Consider the following 27,961-nt stretch of genomic DNA (forward strand, 5'->3'; position numbering starts at 1 on the left):
GCAGCAAACTCACCTGCTGGGCAGGGCTGAGCTGCAGAGGAGGCAACAGCCCCGCTCCTGATGGATCCTGCCTGCTTTCAGCCAGCCAAGGGGAGCAGAGCCAAAGCACAGCAAGGCTGCTCCCAGCAGCTTTGAAGAGCTGGGACCTGAAGACCCGCTGGGATTCTCACTGGTCCAGGGCTCCTTGATTGCACTGGGATGTTATCCTCACCTGGCCACGTTCCTGTGCTCCAAGGGCTGTTGGGCTTGCCCTGGCAGGAGGCCAGGTCAGAGTTTCTCTCCTGATGTGTCCTCTGGTCCATCCCTTGCTGCTGGTCCAGACCAGCCAGGAGTGGGTTGCAATGCCCCAGTAGTGCCCTACCAAAAAGAAGCAGGCTAGGGATGGATGCTTTAGGGTGTGTGCAACAGTTTTCCCCATTGTAAAGCAACAAATTGCCCCATGAGGTGGCCACGGATGCCAGCCACAGGCCTGACAATAAACACAGACCCTGCAGAGCACTGGACAGAGCCTGGGCAGGTCTTGGACCAGAAACTCTGTGTTTCCATAGCTGGACTCGGATTGTTAATGGTGAACACTGCCTACCAGCAGGAAGGTAACAGGACCCGTGATTGTGCTGAGCTTGCCAGCATGGGAACAGTTTCTTCTTGGAGCCCAGACTTGAAATCCCAGCAAGGCTGTACAGAAATAGAGGCTGTGCTGCTGCTCTCATTGGGGAAGGAGGGAGAGAAAAAACTCTACCCTTCTGGGTTATTTTGGGTTTGTTGTTGTTCCTAAACAGCACCAGCTAAAACAACCCCTGAGAGAGGGGAAAGAGCAACTCATGTCAATAGAAAGTCATCTTTCTCATCCCACAAAGCCAGGGGATGCTTCACAGTGGGGTAGATACTAGGGAAGAACATCTGGGAGATGAGAGTTGATCCTTTCAGCAAGGGCTGAGCAGTGGAAGTGACGGAGAAGAGTGAAAGCTCACCTGAAGAAATAGCAAGTGCAGATTTTCCCATACTGCTGGGTGGATCCTGCAGCCAAGGCCAAGAGCTGTAGAAAGCAACGTCACTGTGGACTGCAAGCATCATCAGTGCTACTGAAGGTCATCCCTTCCCTTGCAAGACATCTGCCTGGTACAGGACAAGCCCCCAGAGTCACCTACTTCAATAGGGTTTGGTTTTGCTTGCGGCTTGGCTTCCTCGGCCAGCAGCTCAGTGAAACGACCCAAGGCATTGTGCAGCCAACACCATCACTGGTTTGCAGCCAGAGGGGCATCAGGGACAGGCAGATGGGTAGGGGGCGGGCAGGGTGGCTGTTCCATTCAGTAGCTGCCTGCAATTAGACTGGATCAAACATAACATGGAGCTGCACCCTTTGGCAACCAAGTCCCTCTTTCAGAGGTGTCCAAATGCCCAGGGAGCAAAGTCCTGTTGGCTTTCAGTTTTAAAGACAAATAAAACAAAATCTTTAAAACTATAGACTCACAGGCAGAAAGAAATTTAGGGGGTTTGTTGTGAGATCAGGGGCAGAAGGGGTCTGCAAACCCTTTGTAGATTGGGCTGCAGGGCACAGGATTGCATGGGAGGAAGCCTAGCCATGCCTTCAGCCACTTTGCAGCGTCAGCCTGCAGAGACAACACAGCCACAGGGACACACTTTCTATGTTTATTGCATGCAGAAGAATGACCCAACTGGAAAACACCCTGGCTCTTCCCCCTTTCTGGGCATAATCCATTTAACCTACTGCCAGTGGAGTTCTCGCAGTCAGCCCCCCTTTGCTGTCACAGCAGCAGCCGGGGCTCACACGCTCACGCTTTCTTCCGCGCTCGGCCAAGCTGCGTTGGGAAGCAGATAGCTAAGATAAAGAGTGTGCAGCCCTAAATGCTAGATGCTCTGTTCCTCTGATCGCTGCTGCCTCCGTGGGGAGAGGTGTTTTGAAGAGATGAGCTCCTGAAGGAACCAGATCCAGTACATGCCTGAATCCATTCAATGCCTGAACCGTGAGAGCCTGGGGGAACGGCTCGGCTGGTGGTACCTCTGATACCCCTCCGACGTGGCTGGGAGCAGCAGGAGGCTGCTCAGCGAATCCTTCCGGCAGAGGGCCATGGCCTCCTTGTAGTTTATCTTCTCTTTAGTGACAGGGTCAATGAGATCTTTCTCATAGCTGGACTCATCCTGGAGCCTGTTGGCCAGGTTGCCTGTTATCATCCCTGTCTGGGCAGCTTCCAGCACAGGGATGCGACCTGTTTTCTTGGGATCTATTAGCCCTCCAGTTAGATGCTGGACCTCCAGGTAGGGGAAAGCGGTGTCATTGGTCATCCATCCCTTCTGAACTGCTTCCCCCACAGACAGCCTTCGCTTGGTCACCGGGTCCTCAATCCCTGTGAAAGCCTTCTGGGCATTAAGCAGTCTCTGCATGTAGGTCCTGTCAATCAGCCCCCTCTCGATGGCCTTATGGACTGACAACCGGTCTCGAGAAATGAGGTCTATGATGCCCCCCGTGGCAGCCTGGGCTTCCAGGAGCTTCTGAGCTGTCATGGGATCAAGCAGCTTCTTCGCAACAGCAGTCTTGATGTTGTACTTGGTGTCGGTGGTGGTGTCATACACCCCAGCAATGGGAGATGTGTCCTCACAGAAGCCCTTCTGTGAGGCTGAGGGGAAGAAGCTTTGGGTTTGGTGGGTGGTGGGTGATGAAAGTGGGGATTTGGAGATGATGGAGCCAATAGAGAGGGTCGGGGGAGGCTTGGATTCCCCAGCCACCAGCAAGGCAAATTCAGAGATGGGAATCTTGCCATCCCGGTACAGCTGGTACTCCTCCTTCGTGATCCTCCTCAGCCTTAGCGCATCATCGATGGAGTACTGCTTCCCACTTTTCTTGTCAAGGAGAACTGAGACTTCCCCATTTGGGCCCAGGGTGGTGACTTCCTCCCAGTCACACTCCAGCTCTTGCAGCTGGATGTACTGGCCTCTGTCTATGATACCTCTCTTATAGGCCTCATAAGGGGACATATCCTTCCCTGTCTCAGGGTCCAAGATGGAGATCTTGGTGGAGAGGTTTGTCTCTCTCATCTGGGTCTCATGATTGATTTCTTCCCGGTTGACCCTTGACTGGAGATCTCGAATGAACCTCTCCTTGTTGTAGATCTGGTCCTTCTCCCTAAGGATATCTGCCTCCAGCAGAGAAAACTCATGTTCCAGCTGCTTCTTCTTCTGCCTGTCATTCTCAGTCCGTTGGTTGAGCAGTTTGGACTCCTCCCGAAGGAAGAGGACTTTCTGCTGTTTCTGCCTTTCCAGTTCCCGCAGTTCATTCTCCAGGTTGGCTCTCTCCTGGATGGCCAGGTTCCTGGCTTTCTGCAGCTCTGTCTCTTCGCGAGCCCATGTCCTCTTCATGCCTTCAGCTCTCTCGATCTTCTCCCTAAGCCGCCGTACTTCCTCTTCTGCCTTCTGCTTGGCTCCTCTCTCCCTGTTCAGCAGCTCCCAGATGCGTGCACGTTCACTCTCCAGTGCTCTGTCCTTTTCCACTCGAATCACCTCCTTGTAGATGGTCTTCTCCTGGGATTTTGTTTTCTGCAGGACATCAACTTGCATCTGCAGGTTCTTGCATTCTCTCTGCAAGTTCAGCACCTCCATCTTCTCACGGTCCAGCTCCAAGCGCAGGTTGCTGGCAGACTGTTCAAGGACCGGGTCCTTCTCCAACTTGACCACTTCTTCCATAATGATCTTTTCTTGCACTGGGGCTGGACTCTCCTCCAGCTCCTTTATTCTCAATGTAATTTGTCTCATCTCCTTCTCCAGCGCAAGCCTCTTGCTTCGATCCTCCTGAAAGTTGAGCAACTTCTCTTGCTCTTCCACCAGTGCACGAACCTGCTGCACGTCACGTTCCAGGCGACGCCTGTTGCTCACCTCCTCGTCCAGGCTCCGGCTCAGCCTGTTGTGCTCATCTCGGAGCTTTGGATCCTTTTGAGTCAGTATCACCTCTTGAATAACTACCTTTTCCTCTGGCTTTCGCCTCTCCAGTAGCATGTACTTATTCTGCAAGTCATAGATTGCATCCTCTGCAGCTCTCCTCTTTTGGGACATGTTACGCACCTCTTGACGGAGGCGATCAGCTTCTTTTTCCAAGAGTGGGTCATTCTCATATCGGATGACTTCCTTGTTGACCAGCTTGGTTTCTACCTTGGATCTCTCCCTCTTCCATTCATCCCTTTCACCCTGCAGCCTAATGAGCTGCTCTTGGGTCCTGCCGTTGGTGTTCACTAGCTCATTGAGCTGTTGTTTCAGCCTGTCAATTTCCCTGAGAATCTCCGGACTCTTCTCATGCTTCACAACCTCCTCTATAACCTCCTTAAGCTCCACCACTGGTTTCTGCGACCTTAGGACATTGAGCTCTGCTAAGGCCTCTTCCACTTCACTGTCAATCTTTGTCCTTTTCAGAGTAACTTCCTGCAGCTCCCTTTTCAGCTGTGTAATTTGCCGCTCCGTTTCAGGATCCACCAGGAAAATCTCATTGACCCTCTCTTTAACCTCTATCCTTGGTTTTTGCTTCTCTGCAATACTGTACTGGCTCTGCAGCTCTCCCAGCTCGCCCATAAGCATCACGTTTTTGCTCCTCTCTTCTTCAATCAGAGCTTTAAGCTTAGAAGACTCTTTCAATAACTCTGGGTCCTGCTCTACCTGCTTCACCTCCTTAACAATAATTTTGGGTTCTGCCGTTTCAATTAGTCTTTCCACCTCCTCAATCTTATTCTTCACTTTCACTATTGCTTCTTCAGCAGACTTCCTCTTGAAGGATTCTTCATCAATTTGTAGCTGCAGGGTCCTAACAGACTTGAGCATTTCTGGGTTTTTCTCTAGTTTGATCAGCTCCTTCACCACCACTTTCTCTCGGATATTGGGCTGCTTTTGCTCCAGCATGTGCAGCTCTCTCTTCTGCTGCTCAAGTTCAGAAGCAGCAGCCAAGCTTTCCTCCTGGAGACGTTTGATCTCCTGACGAAGACTGGCTGCTTGGCTATCCAGGCTTGGATCTTTCTCAATTTTTGTGATCTCTTTGGTGAGGAGCTGGGCAGGAATGACCTTCTTCTCACTCTCCATCTGGGCAAGCTTCCGGCTTATCACTTCAATGTCTCCTTGCAGGCTCTCCTTCTTTTTACCTTCCTCTTCAATCTGCTGTGCCATCCTAGACAGGTTACTCTCCACCTGTGGGTCTCTGTAATATTCTATCACCTCCTTTTCTTCCACTCTTTCAATGGGTTTCTGAGTCTTCAACATTAGCAGCTTGTTTCTGTGCTCCTCCAGGTCTTCTTCAATCTTGGCCACTTTCCTCCTTTCCTCCTCCAGCTGTGATTTCAGCCCCTCAGATTCCCTGCTTGTTGTGGCTTTGTTTTCAGATTGCTGGGTTCCCTCATGTACAGCTTCAATGTCCTCATGCACTTCCTTCTGCAAGGGCAAAGAAAAAAAAAAAAAAAAAGAGAAATGCAGGGAAACCAAGTCACTTTTTGAATCTGGTGCAGAGGCCTTTTTCATGACAAGGCATGGCAGGAGACAGAACTGGTACAGAATCCCCAGGGAGCCTCCAAATAGGGCTGTTTGTAAATGGCCAGAGTGGAAACATTCCCACCATCTCAAGCAAGTGATTTGGTGTGTCTTCCCCTTGTCTTGGAGATGCTACAGCAGCCCACAGAGGGGCTTTGTGCTGCCTTGTTGTATCTGCAGCTGAGGGAGGGTAAGGTGGCCAGTCCTGGCTGTGCAGCTGGTTCATGGTGGCATCATGGAGCATCCCAGTTCCATCTCTTGTCCTTCCTGAGCACCCTGAAAGTCAGCCAGACCAGGGACCTTTCCTACAGGTGAATCAAACCCTAGAATGGCACAGAAGTCCTATTTCTTGGAAGTGTTTCCAGAAGGCTGTGATCACTAAATTCCAGCCACATCCAGACATGAATCTGAAATTCTCAGTCTGTGAATGTTGATTAGATACAGATGATAACAGGACTTAAGAGCCCTCATCTTTTTTCCTAGCATGAACTAGAGCTTCGGTAAAGGGGTGAGGGCTCACAGAGGTGATGAAAGTCACGACCTGAGGTTAGTGTCAGTGAAACTCTGGTTACTCATGGTCTTTTTCTCACAGGGGTTTCCATTCCTGTCCTTCCTTACACCTGACGGGGAAATCTGGGGAGGGGTGGGGGGATCCCAGGCTGAGCAGATTGCTGACAGCTTTGGAAAGATCATTTCAACCGCCAATCTAGAGTGCCCCAAATCTTGCTATGAGCTGTTAACTGGTACCTTCTCAACAATCTTCTTGGCAAACTCCAGCCGACTGAGCTGCTGTTTGTTTTCTGCTGCCAGCTCCATGTAGAGCTTGGTTGCATCATTTTCCTGAAAAAGAAACAGCAGTGAGAGCCTTGCCCCTCACCCTGACACAGCTCTCTGGATGGCACACTCTCCCACCCCTCCTTTGACCTGGACACACTTTGTGAACTGTACTATTCCAGGGATCAGTGTCTTCACATCTGACTTTCTAGAGAGACGCAGATCCTGCCCCCTTTATCTGCATGCCTGGCAGATGCCTGCTAGCTTACACAGGGTCCAGACTTCCAAACGCACCTTGGGCCACGGAGAGCAGTTGGCAAATAGCCCAAAGGGCTGCGGGAGAACTGAGGTTTAACTGGAAGAAGCACCCAGGAGCTCTGGCTCAGTCCTGCCCCCGCACACCTACCCTGTAAGTTTTATCTTCACACACAATATGGTAAGGAGGCATCACCAGCAATCTGAACCGAAGGTACCAGACACCCCCTAATTCTGGATCTCATGTGCTGCTTTGCCCTATAGACAAAGAGATCCCTGATGACATTTGACCTTGGGATTAGGACCATGATCAGATGTGGCTGTAAGAGTGGATTAAGGCCTTGCAGAGGACACGGGACTTGGGTAAAGAGCTAGGCAACAGTTTCCATGCCTTCGTCTTAACGTTTTACCTGGGCCTGGATGCTTTCTTGTAGGGGGGTCACACGCAGCCTCTTTGCAGCAGAGTCGGTCAGGGTAGGGTCCAGAGAAGAGCTGTACTTGCCTGCTTGGAGTTCATAGTCCTGTTCAAAGCAGAAACAGAAGCATCAGCTGGGATCTCTTGGGTCAGACACTAAGGGAGTGCTACATGGGAGAACCCAGCCATACATTGAGTGTGGACTGCACGTTCCGGGATAGTCTGACCACTGCGTTCTTCTCAGGCTCCTTGCTTTTGATCTCCTCCACCAGCCTCTGCAGGAGACACACACGACGTTAAGGACTGGTTGAAATACAGCAACCCAGTAATACTCTTGAAGCCAAGAGCAGTAGCTCAGCCTAGTACTGGAGGGAATGGTGGGAACACAAAGACATTTAGAACAGTCTCTGGGGCTTTAGAGGTTCTCAGCAGCACTCTCACCCAGGATCTGCCACACTGATTTACCACAAATGAGATAAACACTGGCCAACACAGAGACCTCCACATCTCATCATCTGAGATAGTCAGCTTGCGATCTGCTCAAGGAGAGAAGGATGCATGACCCAGATGCAACATCTCAGCCCAAGGTGCAAGCTTTCAGGATCTGGGTGCGTCCTCTCGGTGCAGAGGATATCAGCCTGGGGGTGACTAGCTCAGACCAGGACACCAGCAGCATAGATGAACACAGTGGGGCAAGATACATCATGTGAGCTGCAATCTATTGTCTCCTTGTTCTAGTTCATTCGCTGTGATGGGTGGAGCACGCAGCTAGGAGCTGGTTGGTGTAATTTTGCATACTGTTCACAAGCAAATTCCCCTAACAGGTCATGATGCTTGCCCTGGAACACACCTTCTGTGCCTGCAGCTTGTAATTGATCTGGCTTGGCCCATCGGTGGTCTTCACTTGGTGCTTGGGTAGGTTGTTCATCCAGAACATCAGGTTTTCATTGGAATTTTGGAACTGCTGGTAGGTAAGGCTGATATTTCTGAGGGTTTTCTCTCTGCATAGCACAAAGATGAACAGGAACATTAAGGGGAAGGGCAAAGATTCACATGCAAGTTACTAAAAAGACACTACGGTGAGAATGTCACCACAACGGACACCAAGATAACAAAAACAAGGGCGTGACAACTGGTCCCTGAGTGGGGACCACAACTTGGTGTATATCAGGTTTGCTACTGCAGCATGAATACAAACTGGGAGACGAGAGAAAGAAAAAGGCAGGCAACCAGCAGCAATGCCTGTGAGAAGTGTTAAGCACCGGGGGGGTCTCTCTGGGTAGGCTCACTGGGTCAGGCAAAGGCCAGCAGTCAGCTACTCCAGACCGCCTTCTCGCAGCTATCTGGAAGCTCAGGCCCGTGCTGTGGATAGGAAGGTGGCAACCACATGGCAGGACAGACCTGGTCCTCAGTATTACAGAACAGTGGTCAGGATCAGGGTCCTGCAATGAAGGACGTACGCTTGGGACTCAGGTAGCGTGGACCAGCATTAGTTAGAGGAGCAGAGATGCTGCCATAGTTCCTCACCGCTGATCCAGTTGGTCCGCAACAGCATGGTAGCGATCATTGAGGAGCTGCACCTCCCGCTTCTGCCGGGGCAGGTCAGGGCAGTACTCCTGGAAGTTGTTCTGCACGGCGCTGCAGCTGTGCTCAGCGTCCTTGAGCGCCCGGTTAAGCTTCAGCACACAGTCCTCTTGGGCCACCACATCCCTCTTCATCTTCTGCAGGGGAAAAAAAAAAAAAAAAAGACATCTCCAGGTTTGCATCAGTCAATGCACCAACCAGAAATAACCTCCTTAACACTGCTACTAGCCGTGCACTACCTGGGGGCTAGTCAGGCTCTCCAAGACAGACATGCAATGTGGAAGAGATGGAGCAGTGAGACTCACTCAGTAAAGAAGCAGGAAGCAAGGTGGGTTGGATGGCGCATGCAGCAGAAGGGAGAAGTTTTGGGGGTTGATGTGCATGCAGCAGAAAGGAGAAGTTTTGGGGGTTGATGGTCGGGGTTGGAAGGGACCTCTGGAGATCAACTAGTTCAACTCCCCTGCTAAGGCAGGTTCTCCTAGAGCATGTGAAGGCAAAAAAGGGTCACTGAGCGCTAAGGATGGGGCAAGGAGATCAGGAGCAGGAAAGAATAGGGATGGATGTGAGGCAGAGCAACAGAGGTTAGATGCTAAGGGGTTCATCCTGTATTTCAGGAACCCCAAAAGTAACCCGAGAGGGACAGAGCTTTTTGCTAGCCAGCGAGCGCAGGTCAGCCTGCAACACTAACATAAAGCCTTCAAGGAACAAGTCCTTAGAAAGGCTTCATCACTGGTGCCTCTAGGTGCTCAAATAAGCAAAGTCCAGCTCTCCCCACTGTGGCTACCAGCGATCTCCCTTCCTTAATGAAAAGCCTGATGTTCCCCTACCTGCAGATCATTGGCCCGGTCCTGCAGGGCATTGGGAGATGCAGGAATGATGCTATCCTGAGCCAGCTTGGCCTCAAACGTGCTGACAATCTTGTCTGTGTTCTCGATTTGAGTCTCCAGGTTCAGGGCAGCCTTAGCCCTGGGTAAGAGAAAAATGACAGGACAAGGTTAGCTACAGAAGATCCCATTCTTCTCCTTTCCTCTCTGATTTTGCACATTTAAGCTTATTTACCATTGAAGCTTCTGCAGCATAGCAGAGAACAAGCAATATCCCCACATAACCCTGTCATGCTGCCCAGAAATCAGGTACGTGGCATGTCACCACACAGCAGAGCTGGGACACACCCCCATTGCGGTGGATTTTCCACAGTGAGGGGATCACAGGTTACATACAGGACCTCCTTGAGAGGTGTCTTTGATGATGGATGGGAGGTTTCCAACCTGCACCAGGCTGGATGGACCTCAACCAACACCCAGAGAGACCAAAAGAGTTTTCTCTCATGCTTCTGTGTTGACACCTCTGTGCAAAGACTTCCGTCCCTCATCCCCATCAGGCCTTGCCATCATCACTCACTTCTCGTTGTACAGGCTGGAGAGCATATTGACATCGTTGTATTTGCTCCTGAGGGCATTCAGTGTGACGGGAAGCTGGGACGCCGAGGTGCTGGTGGGTTTCTTGGAAAGGTAGGTCTCACACTCCTTCTGCAAGGCATCCTTGGCTGCCCCCAGGTTCTCAAGTTTCTTTGTTGTTTCCTGGCACATCAGATGGGAGCAGAGTCACCCAACGCAGTCATAACAGTGCTGTTGCGAAAAGGTGTCTCCCCCAGGGGCGGATTTTGCTGTGGGGCTAAGGGTGCGGTAGCCCTCTCATGAGGAGCTGGCCCTCGGGCCACAGCCCCATCCAGGCTGCGGCTGTCTGGCAGCGGCAGGGTGTGGGAAAGAGATCCGCATGGGCAGCAGTGATGGAAGAAGCCTACCTGCCTGGGTCTACGCTCCTGCCAGGGCTGGGTAAATACCCACAGATGAAGATATAACAAGCTGAACTAGTACAGACCCAGACCTTATCCCAGAGCAAAGAAGGGGGGCTCCAGGGCGCTGCCTCTTTTCCTGCCCCCCCCCTCACACCTACCAGTCTGCACTCCCCACCAGGTAAGCCTAGTCTTTGGATTAATTCCCTCTCCCCGTAGTCTTTTATGCTACAGACTTGAAAGTGAGGGGTGACAGCATCCCCACAACAAGGCTTAGGACCTTCCAGGACTGGTCCACAGCTCTGAAACAAATGGACCATCTTGCTGCAGAGCTGAGCCAAGGGAAAAGCCTGCGTTTCCCGAGGGTTTGGTTTAATCTGTCCCATTTCGAGGGCTCAAGCCAGCCTGAAACCCTTCCAACCGCAGTATGGTCTTCTCCTTTGAAGCACCAGTTGTCATCTCCTGCATAATTCTTACGTCAACCTGATGTTGGCCAAGGAGACAGCACTACCGAACTCATCCTGCCATGGTGAAAATTTATTAAATAGATTACTGCATATGAAAAAGTCTCTGCCTTTAGTTAGGAATTTAACTTGGACAGGGAGCTCAGGGAGCTCAAGGACAACTGTAATGAGCAGGTGGGGTTTGTCCTGAGCCCCCTGAACAAGCAAGATGTGAGCAGGACCATCCAGACAATAATATTGTGTGCAGCTGCGTCATGACGGTAACTCCACCATGCTCGGGCATCTGGCCAACATCCCTGGCATGTGTGAACCTTATGAAAGATGAGACAGTGCATGCCTGCACTTAGCCTAAACTTCAAAGTTTACATACACTAGGTATGTAAACTATTTTTGTTTTTCACTGAGTATAAAGGCGGGCACGCTCTGGGACTGGGCAGAAGCCTCAGCTATGGATGGAGGCACCATGTAGGAATCTTCCCAGTTACCGAGAGACTCCTGGTGCCGGCTGCAACAGGGCTGCCCAGCCAAAGTGGGGGCCTGGATGTTAAGGTGGTAACTGGTGATGAATTCTTTTCTTAGCCTCTGTAACACTTCCTGGTAATGATTTGATGCTTCGCTCCTATTGCTTTGTTATCATATTGTGCATAGTAACTAGTACTGTTCCTTTTTATCATACGGCATGCTATTTTCCTTTATTATATTGCAATATAATAAGCTGCATTTATTCTTATATTTGATTTGGAATTCATTTTTGCTTGGTATCGAGTCAATCAGCAAAACACCTGCCCCAAGCCCCCCACAGCAGCACCCACCTGCTGGTGTTTGATCCTCCTGGCAAGGTCATCTGTGGGGTCACTGTAGTGCACTGGGGACCTCACTCGGTTCAAGACCTCCTTCTCTACCTGAACCAGGTCCTTGCCAACACGATCCAGGCTACCGAGAAGCTGGTCAGCTTGGGGATCATCCTGGATTACAGGGGGGGTCCTGGACAGAGCTATAGTGAGACACAGCTTGGGTTAATCCCCATTCCTCACCTGCCATCCCAGTCATGGTGCATGGCCCTTTCCCTGAGCTCTCCCGTACGTGGTCCCAAAAGCTCCAGCTCCCTCTCACGACAGCCCTGCTGCAAAACTGTCCTTCGTGTTCTGCGGCTCTGAAGCACACAGGCTCCTCCTGAGCATGGGGGTTTGGTGCAACCATAAATGATACAGTTAGCATTTCTGATCCGCAGAGCATCATGCACATGCATGTGCCTACCCATGGAAAAGGCTTAGGAAAATGGATTTATGTAGCTCTGCCCTGGCCAGCCAGAGCTCAGGTCCAAAGAAGGAACAAAGACAGCCATGGGCTGCCATGCAGACACATCCCTGCTCAGCTCTTTCTTTTTTTCTTGGGGGGGAAAAAAAAAGCTCTGGGAGCTTTTGAACTACAGCTGTGGGAGTAACACAGCTAGTCAGGGCTTTAGCCATGGCTGTCTGCTTATTCCACAGCCCCCAGCTGGGGAAGAGAACCACAAGGGACCCCGATTCCAAAGGATGTTTAATTAAGGCTTCTGGATAGGCACATCCGCCCGCAGCCCTAAATACCCTGCAACTGTTGATGGAGCTGGAGGTCAATCTCAGAGGTTTGAGAAGGGCAACAGAGATTTTAAGTGAATTGCCCAAGATCACACGGTGAGCCCTTGGCAGCACTAGGGGTCAAGTTATCGCATCAGCTGCTCTTTTCCATAGAGCAGCAGCCAACCTCACACTGACCCACAGGTACCCCTGCCTGTCCGGGTGACCGCTCTGCTTCCAGCCAGGCTCAGGAGCTCTGCAAGGGAGGTGCATGGGCTTGCTTTGGAGAGGGCTTGGCTAACATACCCGGCTGGCTGGGCTGAACCTGCTCCTTCTGGCTGCGTCTCAGGGTGCTCTGAACCGCCGCTCGCTTCTGCTTCACCGTGTTAAGCTCCCCCTCCAGCCTGTGAGCAAAAAGGAGCATTGTCAGCCAGCAGGATGGGAAACTGCTGCACCGAGCAAGCCTTGACAGAGCCCAGCTCAGCAGCAGCTTCATGGCTTTGCCAGGGAAGGTGCTCCCAAAGGCAGGGGCAGGCTGGGAGTCTGCAGCCTGTTGTAGTTCAGAGATGTCCCTTAGGAAAGAAGAGAGCAGCAAGAGCAGCTGATTTCTCCCCGTGGAGCCAGTGTTTCCAACTCTCAGCAGAACCTATCAAAGCTGGAAATTTTCGCTTTGCAGCTTTGCAGGAAGCAAGTACAAGTAGCTGCTCCTGTGGCTGCTGCACTAGAAATGCCAAGTCTCATTTCTGAGGATGGTTCCCCTCTAACGAAACTAGGGCTGGGATCAGCAGGAGCTGGAAGGACCAACAAAAAATATCTCTGGGTGAGAAAAGACTGATGGAACCAGGAGGAGGGGCCTTCGCAGGACCAGGCTAGCTGACATTCCTGCTGTAGACTGCTCCAGCTGAACATCGGGCTGAAACCAGCAAGTCCCAGCTTGCCTGGCTGTTGCCAGACGAGGGCTGTCCCTCCGCAGGGCCAGGACATAGCACCATGCAGAGGGACTGAATGGTGGAACAGGCTGGGAAATAAAATAAAGACAAGTATTTTGCTTGTAGGAGGGGAAGCAAACACCGGGAGATGCAGTAAGCCATCAGATGTGGCCTGAAAAGGGTGAGAGTTTTCCAGGCAACACCTGCAGAGCTGTTAATCCAAGAGGACACAGCAAAAGTGTTCTTTCCTGTTTTAAAACACAGATGGAAGCCATAAATCCAAAGGACTCAGTAATCTGGGACATGTGAAGAGGGGTACGCACCCAGGAAGAGCAACACAATGAAGTAATGACACCCGTGTGACTAGGGACCCAAGCTCCCGTCACGGGCATGCCCGAGTCAGTCTGAATCCGGGCTGTGGACCTTTCCAGAGCACTTGAGCAGCACGGATTTACCCAAGCACCCGGGGATATGATTAAAAAGGTAATGCTGAAGCTGCCTGCACCACCGCCCCATCCTGTGGGAACCACAGAGGCTGGCTGAGCAGCCAGGCAGCAGGCTACAAAGGGTTCAAGGAACGTTTCTCAGTTTCTAGCTGGAGCTGGCTGAGAGGAGATACTACAGATAACTCTGTCCTGTTTGGCAAGTCCCAAGCTCCAGACTGATTCTGCAATGAATTTAGTCAAACCTGTGCGAGTCATATGTTTGGGTGAAGAAATCAAGCCTGACTGCCAGAAAGCAAGGTCTGTGCAGCGCGCAGTGCCGTCGAGGAACGGCAGGAACCTGGACGAGATACTTGGGTGCAGGGAACAATCCCTCTCCAGGAGGGATTTTGTCCTAGACAGTCAAAAGGTCTGCTCCCAGCTGCTATTTCTCTGCAGCTGAGGCAGTCAGAGCAGCTGCGACCTAGGAGGGAGTCTGAACATCTCCCCGAGTCAGGCTTTCCACTGCAGGCTCACCTATTGACCTTGTCAATGGACTCAGGGTCTGGTGGAGGGATGGAGAAGCAAGCAGAAGGTGCCTCCTGGACCACACCAGTGCTGCCCTGCACCACCCACATCTCTGGGTTGCTGTTGTCCTTCAGAGTGTACTTGTCCCCTCTGGTCAGCTGCACCTGGGACAAAGACACAAAGCCCAGTGAGAGGCTTGGCTTTCTGGCACTGGGAGCCACCGTCTGGAGCAACCAAAGAAGAATCCAGTTGCCTGCCTCTTCTGAGGATATTGCTAGCCAAGCCCTCACCTCCCCAGCATCCCAGTCACAGAGGGTGTCCAAGGTGAGGGTCTGAGGGGGATGCATCCTCCGCAGTTTCAGTGGACTGATCTCTTTGCTCCTTCTTTTTAGGTCACTGATGCTCTTCTCTGCCTGCTTCACCACCTTCTCCTCGTTCTAGACAAAACAGGGTAAACAGTGGTTGTGACCAGGCTTGGGTGAGAAGGAAGGGGAGGGTCACACTACGGTGGGTATGCTGGGGCCAGCTCTCCGTCCTTGTGTGGTCACTGCTGGGGTGGAGTCAGGAGTTTCTCCATTCTTGACCCCTCCATGTCCCTTCCCCTTTTCATTATCAATGCTCTCCTCTGTTTCCTTCACTCATGGCAGATCTGCCCTTGAAGGCACAGCCTGAATTAACTTTAGGTGATCCCACACTGTCATATTAAATGTCCTGGAGAAGTTTTTCTTCTCAGAAATGGAACACCTGCCAAGAGGTGGCTGCATTCCAGTGTCAGCAGGTACCAAGATACCAGCACCTCTCAGGAGTGAAATGTGTTGCATGCATGGGAAGATATCATGTTGAAAGTGTCCCCTCCCTCTCTCCCAGGCAAACGTTCCTTTCCTACCTGCATCTTGTCCCTGAGGTCAGATTTATTTATTCCCTCCCTCGCCCCGAGCTCCTGAGAGTGCTGAGGAGATGGGACGACCTTTCCGGGCTGCTTGGATGCCAGCAGCTCACGCTCTCCACGGGGCCTCTAATCCAAGTGTCTCATGTTTAGGACAAAGTGCAGCTCCTCCCTGTGCTTCCCCTTCACTCTCATGGTGACCTGGGGCCTGGCTGCCTGTCACTGATGGGGACCAGTGTCTCCCCAGGGGTCACTGCCCCACAGCATGAGCAGCACGGACCTTCTGGGGCTACAGGGGCTCGGCATCCAGAGCACAGTATTGCTGTAAGCTTCTCCCTCCCTAGCCCAGAGCTGGCCTGAGCTGTCCCGGTAGGGTTATTTATCCACCTCTTCCCTTTCCCCACTATTATATATCGGGGAGGTTGTAATGTTTGGTCTGCCCCTTAGGTCCAACTAGTGCCACCAGCCCTGAAGACCTCACCTCCAGCTGCAGCAGCAGATCTGACACCACCCCAGGGCTATCTTTGTTGAACTTGCTGTATTTAGTGTCCAGGTCAGAATTCATCTTCTTCAGGGAGCGACTCACAGCCTCAGCATCATCCTGGAACTGGAGGTGTGGGGTAGGAAAACAGTCAGGGGTGGGAGGACATTACTATCTCCAAGTACATGGGGTCTCCCATTCTCAGCGTCTCTTCCACAACCCACCTGGGGCTCACAAGACCCTACAGACCACCCTCTGGCTGCACGCTGGGACAAGGACCCTGCACCGCCCGAACCACAGGCGAACAATCCAGATCAACAGACAGGCCCCAGGCACTGACGGCAAGCTGTCTTCTCCAAGCCAACATGCTCATGCAACAGGGCCGACAAGGTGAGCTGGGAGCCAGTCCTTCGCTGCAGCACTAAAGGTCTGTGTTTTGAGGAGTGTTTCCCCAAAATACCCTGGCTAGGTGTAAGCAAAGGATCTCCCATCCTCATCCCTTTGCTGCCTCTCTTCCCAGCCTGCCCACGCTGGCCCGACCCCGCAGCCCCACGGCCCCCGCTCTCCTCATCGCTTTTTACCTTCTTATAGCTCTCCACGCTTTTCAGTTGACTCTCCTGGCAAATGCAGAGGTTCAGGAAATTCTGCCACTCGTTCTTCAAGGCTTCCTGGTGAGCCTGTGGAGGGACAGAGCACAGCTCAGTGGGCTCCAGCTCGTCCTCCCTCCCCCCCCACGGCTTCTGCTGCCCCCAGAAGTCCCAGCGATCAGAAGAAGAGTAAAGACTGCTGTGGAGCAGAGGCAAAGCTACGCCCAGGCACTGCCTGCTGCTGAGCCTGAGCGAGGACACGCTCGACACGGACCTGGCTCATACAGAGCAGCACCATTTCTCAAGGGGTCTCAGCTCCAGTAGTGCTGGTGGCCGAGAGCCCACCTCAGCTTGTCACTGTGTCTGTGGGCTTGGAAACACAACCTCGGAGGCTGGGAGCTGGTTTCGCTTGGGAGAGGTCATGCTGTGGCATAGCTGGAGCTTCACAGTAGCGTCAATGTGGCTGCAGCAGCCCCATGTGCGAGCACCAGAGCGGGAGCTGGTCCCAGCAGACAGATGCTAGCCACTGTCTCCTGGAGAGTCAGGAATGGGTGAAGATCCTGCATTGCCCCCAGCTTCCCCCCGGGGCTGCAGCAGGCAAATACAGTGCAGTGTGAGAGGAAAGAGTAACAGTTCTGCAGAAGAGGTGAGGAGGTCTCCAGCAACCCACCCCCTGGCTCGTGGTGCACAAAGACAACCTTGTTCTCTTACGGGGTTTTGGAAGAGAGCCCCTTTCCCTACCTGGATAGGCTTGACAGCTGGGTGCTTTAGCTCTATCATCCTATCCCCATCGTCCTGAAGATGGTTCACAAGCTCCTCCTGGCTGAGTAGCTCGTTAGACTTGAAATCCTGAAGGGAAAGAAAAAATTGATGACCATGGGAGCATGCAGGGAGCACAGAGCAGCCTCCTGGGGCACCAAACCCCACGTAGCAGCGAAAAGGTTCCCAAAGTATAGCCATCCTTGTTTGTTTGTTTTTAAAATAACAGAAAGGGGCAAGGCAAAGCTAAAACAAATTAGACACGCTTGGGCCTCAGAAAGCATCACGGCATTCGTTCAAAGAGCATTTTCCTAAGTAATTATCCCTCTCTTCTTCCTGGTCCCAGCATATAGCAGTCACTGGGTGTTGTACTTTGGACGCCGAGGCTGACACGATGCCGAGCCTTTCCCTCCCCTCCGACTATGGGCAGCCTCACCGACAGCTCTCTCGTGTACAGTCCCACACGCCAGCTCAGGGGACAGGAGGGGACACCCAGAGTGGCTCATCCTTAACTCTAGCACGGATGCAGAGTGTCTCTTCCACTTCTGTTTCTGTGCCCAGCACTACCGGGATGCCCCAGGAAAGCACCAGGCTTAGGGCTGGTGGTGGATGTCCAGGAGGCTGGGACCCACCCTGCAAATCCCACGTGCTGGGCTTGGGCAGCCTCCGGCGGCCAGGACATGCTGCCATCCCCCAAGAGCTCACCTCGTACTCCCGACGCACGCTCTGGACGTCCATCATTTGGTCACTCCAGTCTTGCTTCAGGATCCTGGTCTGCTGGTCTGTCAGGTAGCCCAGCTCCTTGGTGCAGCCCTGGAGGTGGTGGTAGAGGCTGCCCAGGCTCTGCCCTCGCCAGATGGACGCTTTCTGCCCACACGCACAGGAGACACACAGCATTGGTGCTCAGCCTGAGAAGCCCTTTCCCCCCGCTCCTCCTCCTCCTCCCCAGGACCCCGCTCATGTTGCACATCCACCAGGAGATTCCCAGAGACCTTGGTGAGACATCTGCCCCTGCTTGCTCTTATCTGATGGGGCTGCCGTTCCCTTTCCCTGCTTCACAGACAGGATATGTTTGTCTAACCAGAATCTCAGGTGTGGGCTGGTGCCTCGGGCAGCCCGAGGGCTGGCCCAGCTCTCTTGTATTTCTCACAAACTCCATTCTTCAGCATCAACCTCTACAGGCCCAGCTGGCTAAACCCAGGACCTTCTGCCTGGCCACCTCCTCTGTGGTTCGGCTGCTCATTTCCTCTCTGGAACCCTTGTCAGGGATCAGCACAAGCCTCAACATTTGCAATCCTGATTTGGAACAGTGTGTAGGATGGGGCAGGGTTTCCTGCTGCCACGTCCCTAACCCTGCACCCACGGACGCATGGGCAACTCCAGAGCAAGGACCCACACAGAGGAGACACACAGATCTCACCCACAGCACTACCCTGAGGGCAGCCAGCGTACGCTCAATTTACACCCATTCCAGGGTGGGGAGGAAACAGAAGATGAGGGGGACAACTTCACTGTGCAAGGCCAGAGGTAGCTCCTGTCCTGAGCTGGGAATTCACTGTCCATCAGGGATGCTGTTACCCTGCTGCATGAACCCACCTGTCCAGAAAACCACTGAGAAGCTTACCAGCAAGTCCTTGTATTGGCTTTTTAGATCTGCCACATCCTGGGTTACAACACGGCCAAGACCAAGGGGAAAAAAAAAAGAAAGAAAAAGATAAAAAAGATGCTACCAAAACATGTGGTAGATGCTGATGATTTATGGAAGGTGCTTCAGAAACCATTCAGGAACCACTTCCCTGGCTCCTGCATGGCTTGATCTGTCCAAGCTCAGGTGTCCCCATGCCCTCTGCAGAACAAGGGTGGATATTCACTGTGCAAAGGGGCAGATGGGACACGCGGCCAGAGAGCAAGCAGAGCCCGAGGGGTCCCCAGGGAAGCCAACAGGAATGAGGAGGGGACGGAGGGTGGCTTACCCCAGAACGGAGGTTCTTGATCTGGAGGCCATAGGCTTCAATCTCCTTCTGGAGGATGTTGTGCTCAGCTATTTGCTTTTCCAGCTCTGACATGCCGGGGCCGTACTGTCCCCCATTGACCTGTTTCTGTGTGAAAGGAGTGAGGCAGAGACTAAAGCAGAAGACTTTATTTTGGGAGAAACCCCCGTGAGCACTGGTAGGGTATGAAATCATCTCGTATCTGACAGCAGTCCAGGAGGAGGGGAAGGGATCCTGTCGGTGTTTACCGTGACTGCTGCTGGTTGCCATTTCCCCACACACAGGGGCAAAGGTAACCAGGCTACATAACCCTGGTGTACGAACCTAAGTTGAACCCTTCCCATGGTTACATGCGCTGGAGGAACATAGTTACCATCCAGCTTTCAAGGGAATCCAAGTTGACTCCAAACCAGGCACACCACATACCCAGGACCTTGCAGTGTGAACCCCTAGGATATAGGGCTGTAAAGCCCTTGAAGACAACACCTTCTCCATCCTTTCATCCCACAGCAGAGCACCTCTACCCGATCCCCTTCCAGTCGCTCTAATCTGAAGGGCTCAATCAAGAGGGTGCTCCAGAGGGTTTTAAGAGGTGGAAGGAGAATTCTCCTACCCAGAGGAATTGAGTTACTTCCACCTGCCTCGGCGTCCCTGCATGATGCTGAGCACACGAAGGCTGGCAAAGCCCTAAAGGCAACAGCAAATTATCTGGTCTCGTAGGAGTTGGGAGGTGCATTAAAAAATAGCTGCTGTTACCATCTTTTGGTCCAGGATCCTGGCCCAGTCTACCTTGGGCCCCACATCAGGGATGTTCAGTTGCTCGTAGAGGGCCCGGTACTCTGCACACAGCTGTGTCACGCGGTCATGGAGCTGCTGGATGCTGCAAAGGAGAAAAGGTACACGCCTCTGCGTCAGTTTGGATGGGGGAGAATCAAGGTGGGGGTTGTGGAGCCCAGATTTCACTCGTAAGACCCAGGCTATTTTGTTGACCCTTTGTGACACTGGCCTCCTTCAGCAGAGGAGGCACTTGTCCTGGTGCTCTCCATCTCCAGAGATGTCTCAGAAACTACAGACCAGGAGGAGGCTGCAGGGAGATCAGGGCTGTCCCTTCCCAGCTAGGAAACAACTCTTCCCCCCTGACTTCCACCCAGAAGGGCTGAAAAGCAGAGAGGAGCAAAGCACCAGAGGCCAACTAAAGCTCTTCTCCCATTCCAACACCACCTCTGACTCTGTCCTTGCCTGAATGAAAGGCATTCACTTTAGGGAAGGCAGAGCAAAAGGGGATTTGCACTGGGAGTGGGGCCTCATTTTAGTCTTTTACAAGAGCTCCCAGATACAAGTGGGGACTCTTGGGTGATGGTCACTCTGGCAGCCACCCTGCACACCACTGTCTTTACAATATATTGGCAGAAGCCCTGATTTTAAGGCTAAAGTCTGTGGGAAGAAGGGTGAAGCTCTGTCTCTCATGGAAACAACTGGAGCTCTGTCTAGATCCTGGGGGGGGGCAGGTCTCAAGTGGCTTGGTGCCCCCATCACACCAGTCCCCCCGCTGCACTTACTCTTTCTCTATCTCAGTAGCCTGAGGGTGTTTCAGCCGCTTGGCGCGGTCCACATCCAGAAAGAGGTCCTTCAGCAGGGTCTCCGCTTCCTTCAGATTCCTGGCATTCTCTGGCTGGAACTCAAAAGCCTTGTTCTTCTGGTGATTGCTGGCATCCTGGAGACCAGGGAAGGCAGAGGAAAAAGCCTGGCTGGACCCCACAGCCATCACAACATTTTCCTTGGCCAACACAGAGGTTCTGGATGCTCAACACACTGGCCACTGGTGCAAGGGTGCAGCTGGGGAGCGGATGCCCAGCAAGCTGCCTGCTTCAGCATCTCTCCCACCCAGGGGACCAGCGTGGGTCAGGCTGGCTGCCTGCCTCGGGTTGCTGGGAGGCACAGGGTTGTGCTGCTGTAGGTGAGACAGCCTTGGCTGTGGGAAACATGAGGCACCAAGAAGAAAGCATAGAGGCTAGAATTTGGGAGGCCCCGGTATGCAGCCCCAGGGGCTGGGAGGCTCTGTGGGGTGCTCTGTTCCTCCCCAGCCTCGAGTCAGCCCCCAAACCTGCACCAGCAAGCTGATGCACAGAGCAGACACCTGACTTGTTATCCTAGACACGCATTTCTAGGCAAAGCCTCTCACCTCCCCACCACCTGCTACCACAACTCACCTGCTTGAGCCTGGATTGTGTCTCCAGGATGTCCTTCTCCACCTGGTCGGCATTTGTCTGCATGCGGGAGATGAGCACGGCCAGCTCATTTGTTGAGGACCTGAGAGAGGGAGCAGCAAAGCAGACGGGTGGGTGAAGGTAGTTCTCACCCTCTTCAGCACTGCCAAGGACCTGAAACAGGGTGGTTCTTCAGGCCTTTCCCCCACATCCTCCTGGTCTCCAAAGAAAGAGTCTAAGCTGGGTCCAAGGGCACGGGTGCACAAGTGGTCAGTGCCTGGCTGTTGGGTTCAGCCAAGTGAAGGTAAGAGGCGGCATGTTCAGAGAGAGCAGGCGGTTGCTTTTTGAACACCATGCAACTCACCCGCACAACTCCTTGCCACAAGACACACAGATGCTCAAAGGTTTGTGTGGATTCAAAAAGCATCGGAGGGAGGAAAAAGGGGGGGAAAAAATAGGAAAAAAAATATCACTGTAGCACTCCCAAATGCGCCAACATGTCTGGGTTGGGAAGACCCAAAGCCACAGACGGCTGGAGGGCAGGAGAGCACCCTGCAGAGGCAGCACAACATGCTTGCCCTGTTTAAGAGGCGCTTGCCGGGGTGTCTGCCCTTGGCTGCTGGTAGGGGTGGGTGAGATGGCCCTTCAGCCGGACCCAGAACGGCCATCCTGTGGTCTTGTTTCGTGCAAAGTGCTCGGCAGTGCAGCCCGTTGAGATACTGGAGAGCCCAGTGCCACCCCAGGACCGCGCTGCGGCGGACGACGACTGGCTCCGCAGACTACAAGCCCCTCTGGGCACTGCATAGGCTGCTGCAGTTGTGCTGCTTTCAGGGCTTGGGGACAAGTTTCCCAAGGCCACAGCACAACTACCAGCCCTCCTCACCCTGTGAAGATTCACTGAAGGTCCCCATCGGACCACTCCCTGTTGTCTCTCACCTCGGTGCCATCACACAACCCATGGGAACCATCACAACCCTTACCCCACCACCGCTATTGCGAGTGAGCGCTGAGAGCCCTGCCGAAACAGCCCGATCCAGAGCCCACAGTAAAGCACGGGATGGTTTTCCCAAAGCTCCCTGCAGCCAAGGAAGCACAAGCCTTGGTGCCACCTTTGTCCTCGTGTCCTGTCGTTTCTAATAGCGTCTGCCCTTGAGGACGGCGCCGGCCCTACCCTCCAGGCAAGGAGAGTGCAGCGCTGCCAGGATGTGGGCAAGCCGGGGCAGGAGCGTGGGGACTGATAGCATCACCCAGGGACTCAAGCCCTTGGACAACTGCTGCTGGGACAAAGTTCAGCAGAGGCTCAGCTCTGTTACGTGCCACCTCTGGGGTCTGAGACCAGAAGGAAAGAGTTTGTGGAGCAACAATGGGACATCACACAGGGGCCAGCTGAAGGGGGGACACTTCTTCAGGGCTGGTTGGTATCTCTCTGGTGGAGGAAGCAGGTAGGAGAAAGGTGATGTCCTGCAGGAGAGCAACCCACCCCTGCCCTCCAGCCATGTGGTTTCCTTCCTAGCCCCTGAATCCAGCAAAGACAGGGGGAAACTGTTCCCCTAAGGGTTATGTCATTGCTCCAGCTCCTCACCATGGCTCCAGCTCTTCCATGGTTCATACCAAAGGCTAGAGCAGATGCTGGGATGTTCATTTATTACAGCCCCAAGTGACTGTAAAGTGCCAGTGAGTGTTACGGTCACCCCAAGCCAAGCACTCAGATGCCACAGACGGAGCTTGTGTTTCAAGTCAGCTCAGCCCATGCCGACCGCAGCCAAGCCCGCGTTACTCCGGAGGAGGCACCGTCCCAGTACTCCTGCTCACAGCATCCTCCTGTCCCCTTTCTCTGACTCCTCCCTTGTTTTGGATTTCCCAAGAGGGCGGCGTGGGCCTGCGATGCAGCAGCTCTCAGCTCCTTTGGGAGCTTTGGGTTGGCAGCGTCTCCTCGCCATGCCTCAGCTTCCCTGCCTTGCAAAATGCATGTCAGCAGAGTAAATGGGGGAGTGCTGCACTCTGGAAGTGCCCTCTTCTGCAGGGTCTAATTCCAGGGATCCCAAGCCAGAAAGCCTAAGCAGGGCATTCATCATCATCAAAGCATCGCTGTTTGCTACAACCTGTCTTTTATATCCCGTTAAACATCCCTCCTCCCCCATCTGTGCCCCACGGATGCCTTTCCTGAGGTAAGCTGAAGTGCTCAGGGGGATGAGCGGTGGCCCCAAGTCCCAGCACAACAGGGGAGATGGGAGCAGCGCCGAGCCAGGACTCAGTCCCCGTGAACCTGAGTGTGCAGCAGGCTGCAAGCTCTAGGAGGTCCCCACTCCCCAGGAGGTTACACAATCTCCCACTCATCCCCGACACGCCTGGAATGAGGTGGTGTCCCATGAGCAAATACTTGAGCACCACCCAAATTTCCTGCCCAGGCTCTCTGCACAGGGAGGAGAGAGTGAGTCACGCGCTGGCCGCCATCCCAGGCAATGGACGCCATCCCCGTGCCCCGAGGAGAGCACCCTCCACCCCAGAGGTCTGGCTGAATTCGGCTCCCACCTGGGAATGACATCTATAGACCGTCCAGTTTGAACCCCGTTGTGATGTGACTGTGGATACCTCTGTTCAGCTCCAGGATGGGAGAAGTGAGGATCCATCCTTCCCAGGAAGGGTAGATCACCAACAACATCCTGCTTATTCCTGGTGGCACCCCCTTCCTGGCTGAAGGAAACACTGAGACACCCCATCTCTTGGTTCACAACCCTGGACACACAGATCAGCTTTTGTTTAACCCAAAGTACAACAAAACTATGGACTGAAAAGCCCCCAGCAACCTCCTGGTCACGGGCGCTCAGCCTTGCCCGTCCCCAGCCTGCGCTGCCCTTGCACCGCACGGGGCACCCGAGGTTAGAAACCAGGATGCTGTTGCAACCAACCTGATCTTCAGGGAAGAAGTGATGCTTCCTGGAGAACATCGTCTCAGGAGCAGAGGGGGTCTCCGCTTGTGTGTGTTGGAGTGGAGAGCCAGGAGGTCTCCACACTGGCCAAGGAAGGAAGCCTGGCGGAGGAGGAGACTGAGACCCTGTTCCCAGCAGCCAGGCTGGAAGCGGCTCTCCAGCCCTGCAAGCAGCTAAACTGCTTCAGTGTTTGCAAAAGAGTATTCTGGATGCTTGAGGAACACTGAAGCCAGGTAGGAGGTGTCCTGGGAGGAGAGGGATGTCTACATGCTGTCCTGGGGGCCAGAGTAAGGGCTGATGCATGAGTGGAGAAGCCATCTGTCCTCGGCTGAGCCTCCCACCCTTGCCGTGCTCCTCAGTCAAGGTGGGAGCGATGCTGAGGAACCTGCTTGGTCCATGCACACTTAGAGAAGTGTTCAAACCACCACAGGCCCTCCTACCCCAACCACAGACGGTGCCAAGAGGAGCGTGAGCTTCTCCTGTCCATGCCAACAGCCATCTGCACAGCCTGCAGTGACATGGATGCATCACTGTCCTTCCTCGGGGCTGCCCCATCCCTGCTGCCCTGGGATGCCCTCACTCAACAAGAGTGGACCACAGCTGGGCGCCACGTTTCAGGGTGAGCGTGCAGACACTTGGGCTGCAGAGAGGCAGCCTGGCATCAGGTGGGATATGTGGAGGCACCCCGAGCTTGCCTGTGCTCACGCTGGGCATCCCTCAGCATCCCAGGGCTCCGGTCCGACTGTGCACGGTCTGGCCGAGATGGCTGAGGGCAAGGCTGGGCAGAGGTCCTCCTGCTCCTCCTCCAGAGCCAGGGCAGGCCTCCTCCCTATGGCTATCTCACGCCTAGGAGAGGCAGAGCACTATTATTATCGTTATTAATTGGTTCATTTCTCATACCACTTTCTGCCTCCTAGACAGTCCAACTGCACGTGAGGGCCAGTGTCTCTCGGAAGGAGCAGGACAGTCCCCTGCTCCTGGTCACTCCTGCCAGAGCACGCTTGGGCAGGACCACAGCACCCACCCCCTTCGGTCCCTGATCCTCTCCAGCCCGCCCTTCCAGGAGACCTTCCCTTCTGGCCCCAAGGAAGACCCCAAAGCTGGGTCTCTTCTCCCCGACAGGCAGAACTTCTTCCAGCCCAGGCTGCTCCTAGCAGACCACCAACTGCTGCCAGTGCTGGGTCAAGCCCCCTGAGCCCACGCCTGTCCCCCAGGGACCACACTGCTCTGGACTGATCGGGGAGAAGCAGAGTGAAGATGTGGCAGGAGCAGAAATCCCAGAAGACTATTAAACCAGGAGATGACTTGCCATCCACCCCCAAAACCACCCACGGCCTTTGTCAAGATCGCACCTGGGCAGCCAGTCCAGCCAGATCTGATTCAATTCCACATTCTCCTGAGTTTTCCCTTTCAGCCCCGCAGCGTGTCTCCTCCCGGAGCAGGGCAAAGAGGCTGCTCCTCGGGGACAACCCTGTGCCTGCTACTGCCTCACTGGGATGCATCCACCAAGTGGAGACAGCAAAGGGCCCTACAAGCCCGGACGCTCAACACCACGGTCCCAAGGACCAAGATGAGGTACCTCTCTAGGGGTCCATGCCAGCAGCGGCACCCACTAATCGTGAACCCCCAGAGGCACGGAACATCAATTGCTGCCCAGGTTCTGGCCTTGGGGCCACCAAGAGCAGCTGTGGGCCACCAACATTTTCTTGGGGCCATCTGCAGAGCTTGTGCTGGCGGCTCCTCCTGAGCCAGCTCATTCACCTTCATTTTCTCAGCTACCACGGGCCTGACCAAGCCCCGGGCCACGGCCGGAGGAATTAGCCTTTGTCTGATGGCTGGTGCTTCCTCGAACAAGCACAACCAGCTCGGTCATTGCCGCGCTTCTGGCCCCGGCCTCCATCCTGCACAGGGATGAGGTGTGAGGTCTCACCGGGATGCGACCGCAGTTATCCCGAGAGGCTCAGGCCGGGGGGGAACCTGGCCCAACCCCCCCCCAGCAGGGGCTGCAGCGAGCTGGCCCAGGAAGCCTCGTGAGAAACCCCCAGCCCGGGTTGGGAAGCCAGCTGGGGAGGTGGATAAATTGCACTAGCGAGGCTACAAACCAGAGGCTGACGGGGCTCCGGGGCTGCTGGGGAGGTGCCTCGCTGCAGCCAGGCCCCGAGAGCGGCTTGGTGTTCGGAGAGCCCCCCCGTCCGTCTGCGAGATGAGTTTGTGAGTGCTCAGCTCCACTGAGGCAGAAGCTTCCCATGGCAGGGGTCCAGCTCCCGACACCCGCACGGGGAAGCCTCAGCCTTTGTGGGGGTCACCTTCTCCCCCCGTACCCCTGCCCTGCCCAGCAGCACTGGGCCACCACCGGGCCACCTCCCTCCTCTGTGGCTGTTTGCTAACCTGGGGTTTGGCCCCATAAATGGCGCAGTTGGGTGCCAGCACCGTGTGGTGTCCACCCAGGCATCTGCACACACACCGTCATGGGCTGCTGCTGCTGGTGGCCCCAAGAGCTGGGGCCAGCACCCCCTTCTCCCTGCAGGTCCCCCCCTCCTCAGAACAACCCCCCCTTGCATTTCCTCACCCTCTAACCCTGGCTGGGGACAGGGATTCCCACAGAACTGATCTTCTAACGCTACGAAGTGCAAAATTGCTGAGGAAGGTGGAAAACAACCCTGCGTTAGCAACTGCAGCTGAAGGGAGGGATGAGGCGTCTCTGCAGGAGCTCCCCCTCCCAGAGGACACCCTGCTCCTAGGGAAGCATCCTGCTCCCATCACACATGTCACCCCCCAGAGCTTAGGGGATCTCCTCAGAGGGGACACGGTGTCAGATCCTTTTGGTGCTGCCTCAGGCCTGAAAGAGGCAACCTCAGCTATGTGACCTGCAAAGACCCAGCCTGTCACCAGGGTGGAGAGGAGCAGTCACCAGCAAACCTAATCCTCACCCATCTTCACCACCTGAGCAGCACCAAACTGAGCATCCTTCTCCAGCGATCCCAGGTCCCAGGGCAGCATCACACCAACCTCACACAACCAGCGAGTCCTGGGATCTCAAATCCAGGCTAATATCTGCTTCACCATCCCGCAGACCTTGTTCCACCCAAGCACAGAGGCTGTGTTTATTCTTCCGTCTCCCACCTGCCCAAAAGGGGCTTTCCACCTCCCTGCTGGGTCAACACAGCTCTGAGCACATCTTCAGGCACATCCCAGGGGCTGCACGGATACTTCTAGGCTGGAGCACAAAGCCCACCAAAGACAAAGACAACCGCTGGGGCAGCATGTTTCGGCATCAGCTCCCAGCAAGCCCCAACTTTCTGGCTGCTCCGCAAAGAGGGATGGTTCTTAGGGTGGCTTAGGAGACATGGGGCGTTCCTCCCTCACCTTCCCCCAGGGCCCGCAGGACAGCTTAGAGAGAGGAGAATCACACTTACTTGCTAGGCTTGACAGGGGAACCTCTGTTGGGGGAACTTCTGCTCGGGGAGCCTTTGCCCACTCCCTTGAACATGTTGGTGAAGCCCCAGCTGGTCTCCCGGAGTCTGCAAAGCCGTCGTGGGTGCTGGCTCTCCGCTCCGGTCTGTCGGGATGGAATGACAAGACTCAGTGAGGGCAGGTCGGCGGCGCGCTAAAGAGCAGTTTCTGGGAGGCTCCTCCCCGAGCACAGGTGAGCAGCAGCAGAGATGGAGGCACATATGAAAAAATTACTTGAAAAACCAGTTTGGGGTGGAAAAAGCAGAGCCCCAGAGGGAGAACAGGAGACCTCACCCTGGCTTGGAGAGCATTTTGGCACACACAGCCACAACCATGCAGCAGTTTCCCGGCGGAGGGGCAGAGAGCACGGCCCTTGCAGGGAGGAAAAGTCTGCAAACACGACTTCGCAGCAGTGCAACGTGACTCCT

At 54.2% G+C, this 27,961-nt stretch overlaps 1 protein-coding gene across 1 annotated transcript; it reads right to left on the reverse strand.

The window, feature by feature from the left end:
• Window positions 1-1,636: 1,636 nt before the first annotated feature.
• Window positions 1,637-27,930, reverse strand: EVPL (envoplakin). Its single transcript, XM_037408713.1, has 22 exons — window positions 27,497-27,930; window positions 21,154-21,253; window positions 20,503-20,657; window positions 19,700-19,823; window positions 18,926-19,051; window positions 18,577-18,615; window positions 17,658-17,819; window positions 16,935-17,042; window positions 16,188-16,283; window positions 15,607-15,732; window positions 14,530-14,676; window positions 14,249-14,403; window positions 12,667-12,764; window positions 11,617-11,798; window positions 9,947-10,125; window positions 9,373-9,511; window positions 8,489-8,682; window positions 7,812-7,962; window positions 7,153-7,236; window positions 6,957-7,067; window positions 6,265-6,357; window positions 1,637-5,421 (listed from the first exon to the last, which is right to left on the reverse strand). Exons 1-22 carry the CDS (start codon window positions 27,568-27,570, stop codon window positions 1,972-1,974), a joined length of 6,093 nt encoding a protein of 2,030 aa, XP_037264610.1. The 5' UTR covers window positions 27,571-27,930; the 3' UTR covers window positions 1,637-1,971.
• Between the last annotated feature and the right edge of the window lie 31 nt (window positions 27,931-27,961).

The sequence above is a fragment of the Falco rusticolus genome, chromosome 1 (genome assembly GCF_015220075.1).
Source record: "Falco rusticolus isolate bFalRus1 chromosome 1, bFalRus1.pri, whole genome shotgun sequence".
Lineage (NCBI taxonomy): Eukaryota > Metazoa > Chordata > Aves > Falconiformes > Falconidae > Falco > Falco rusticolus.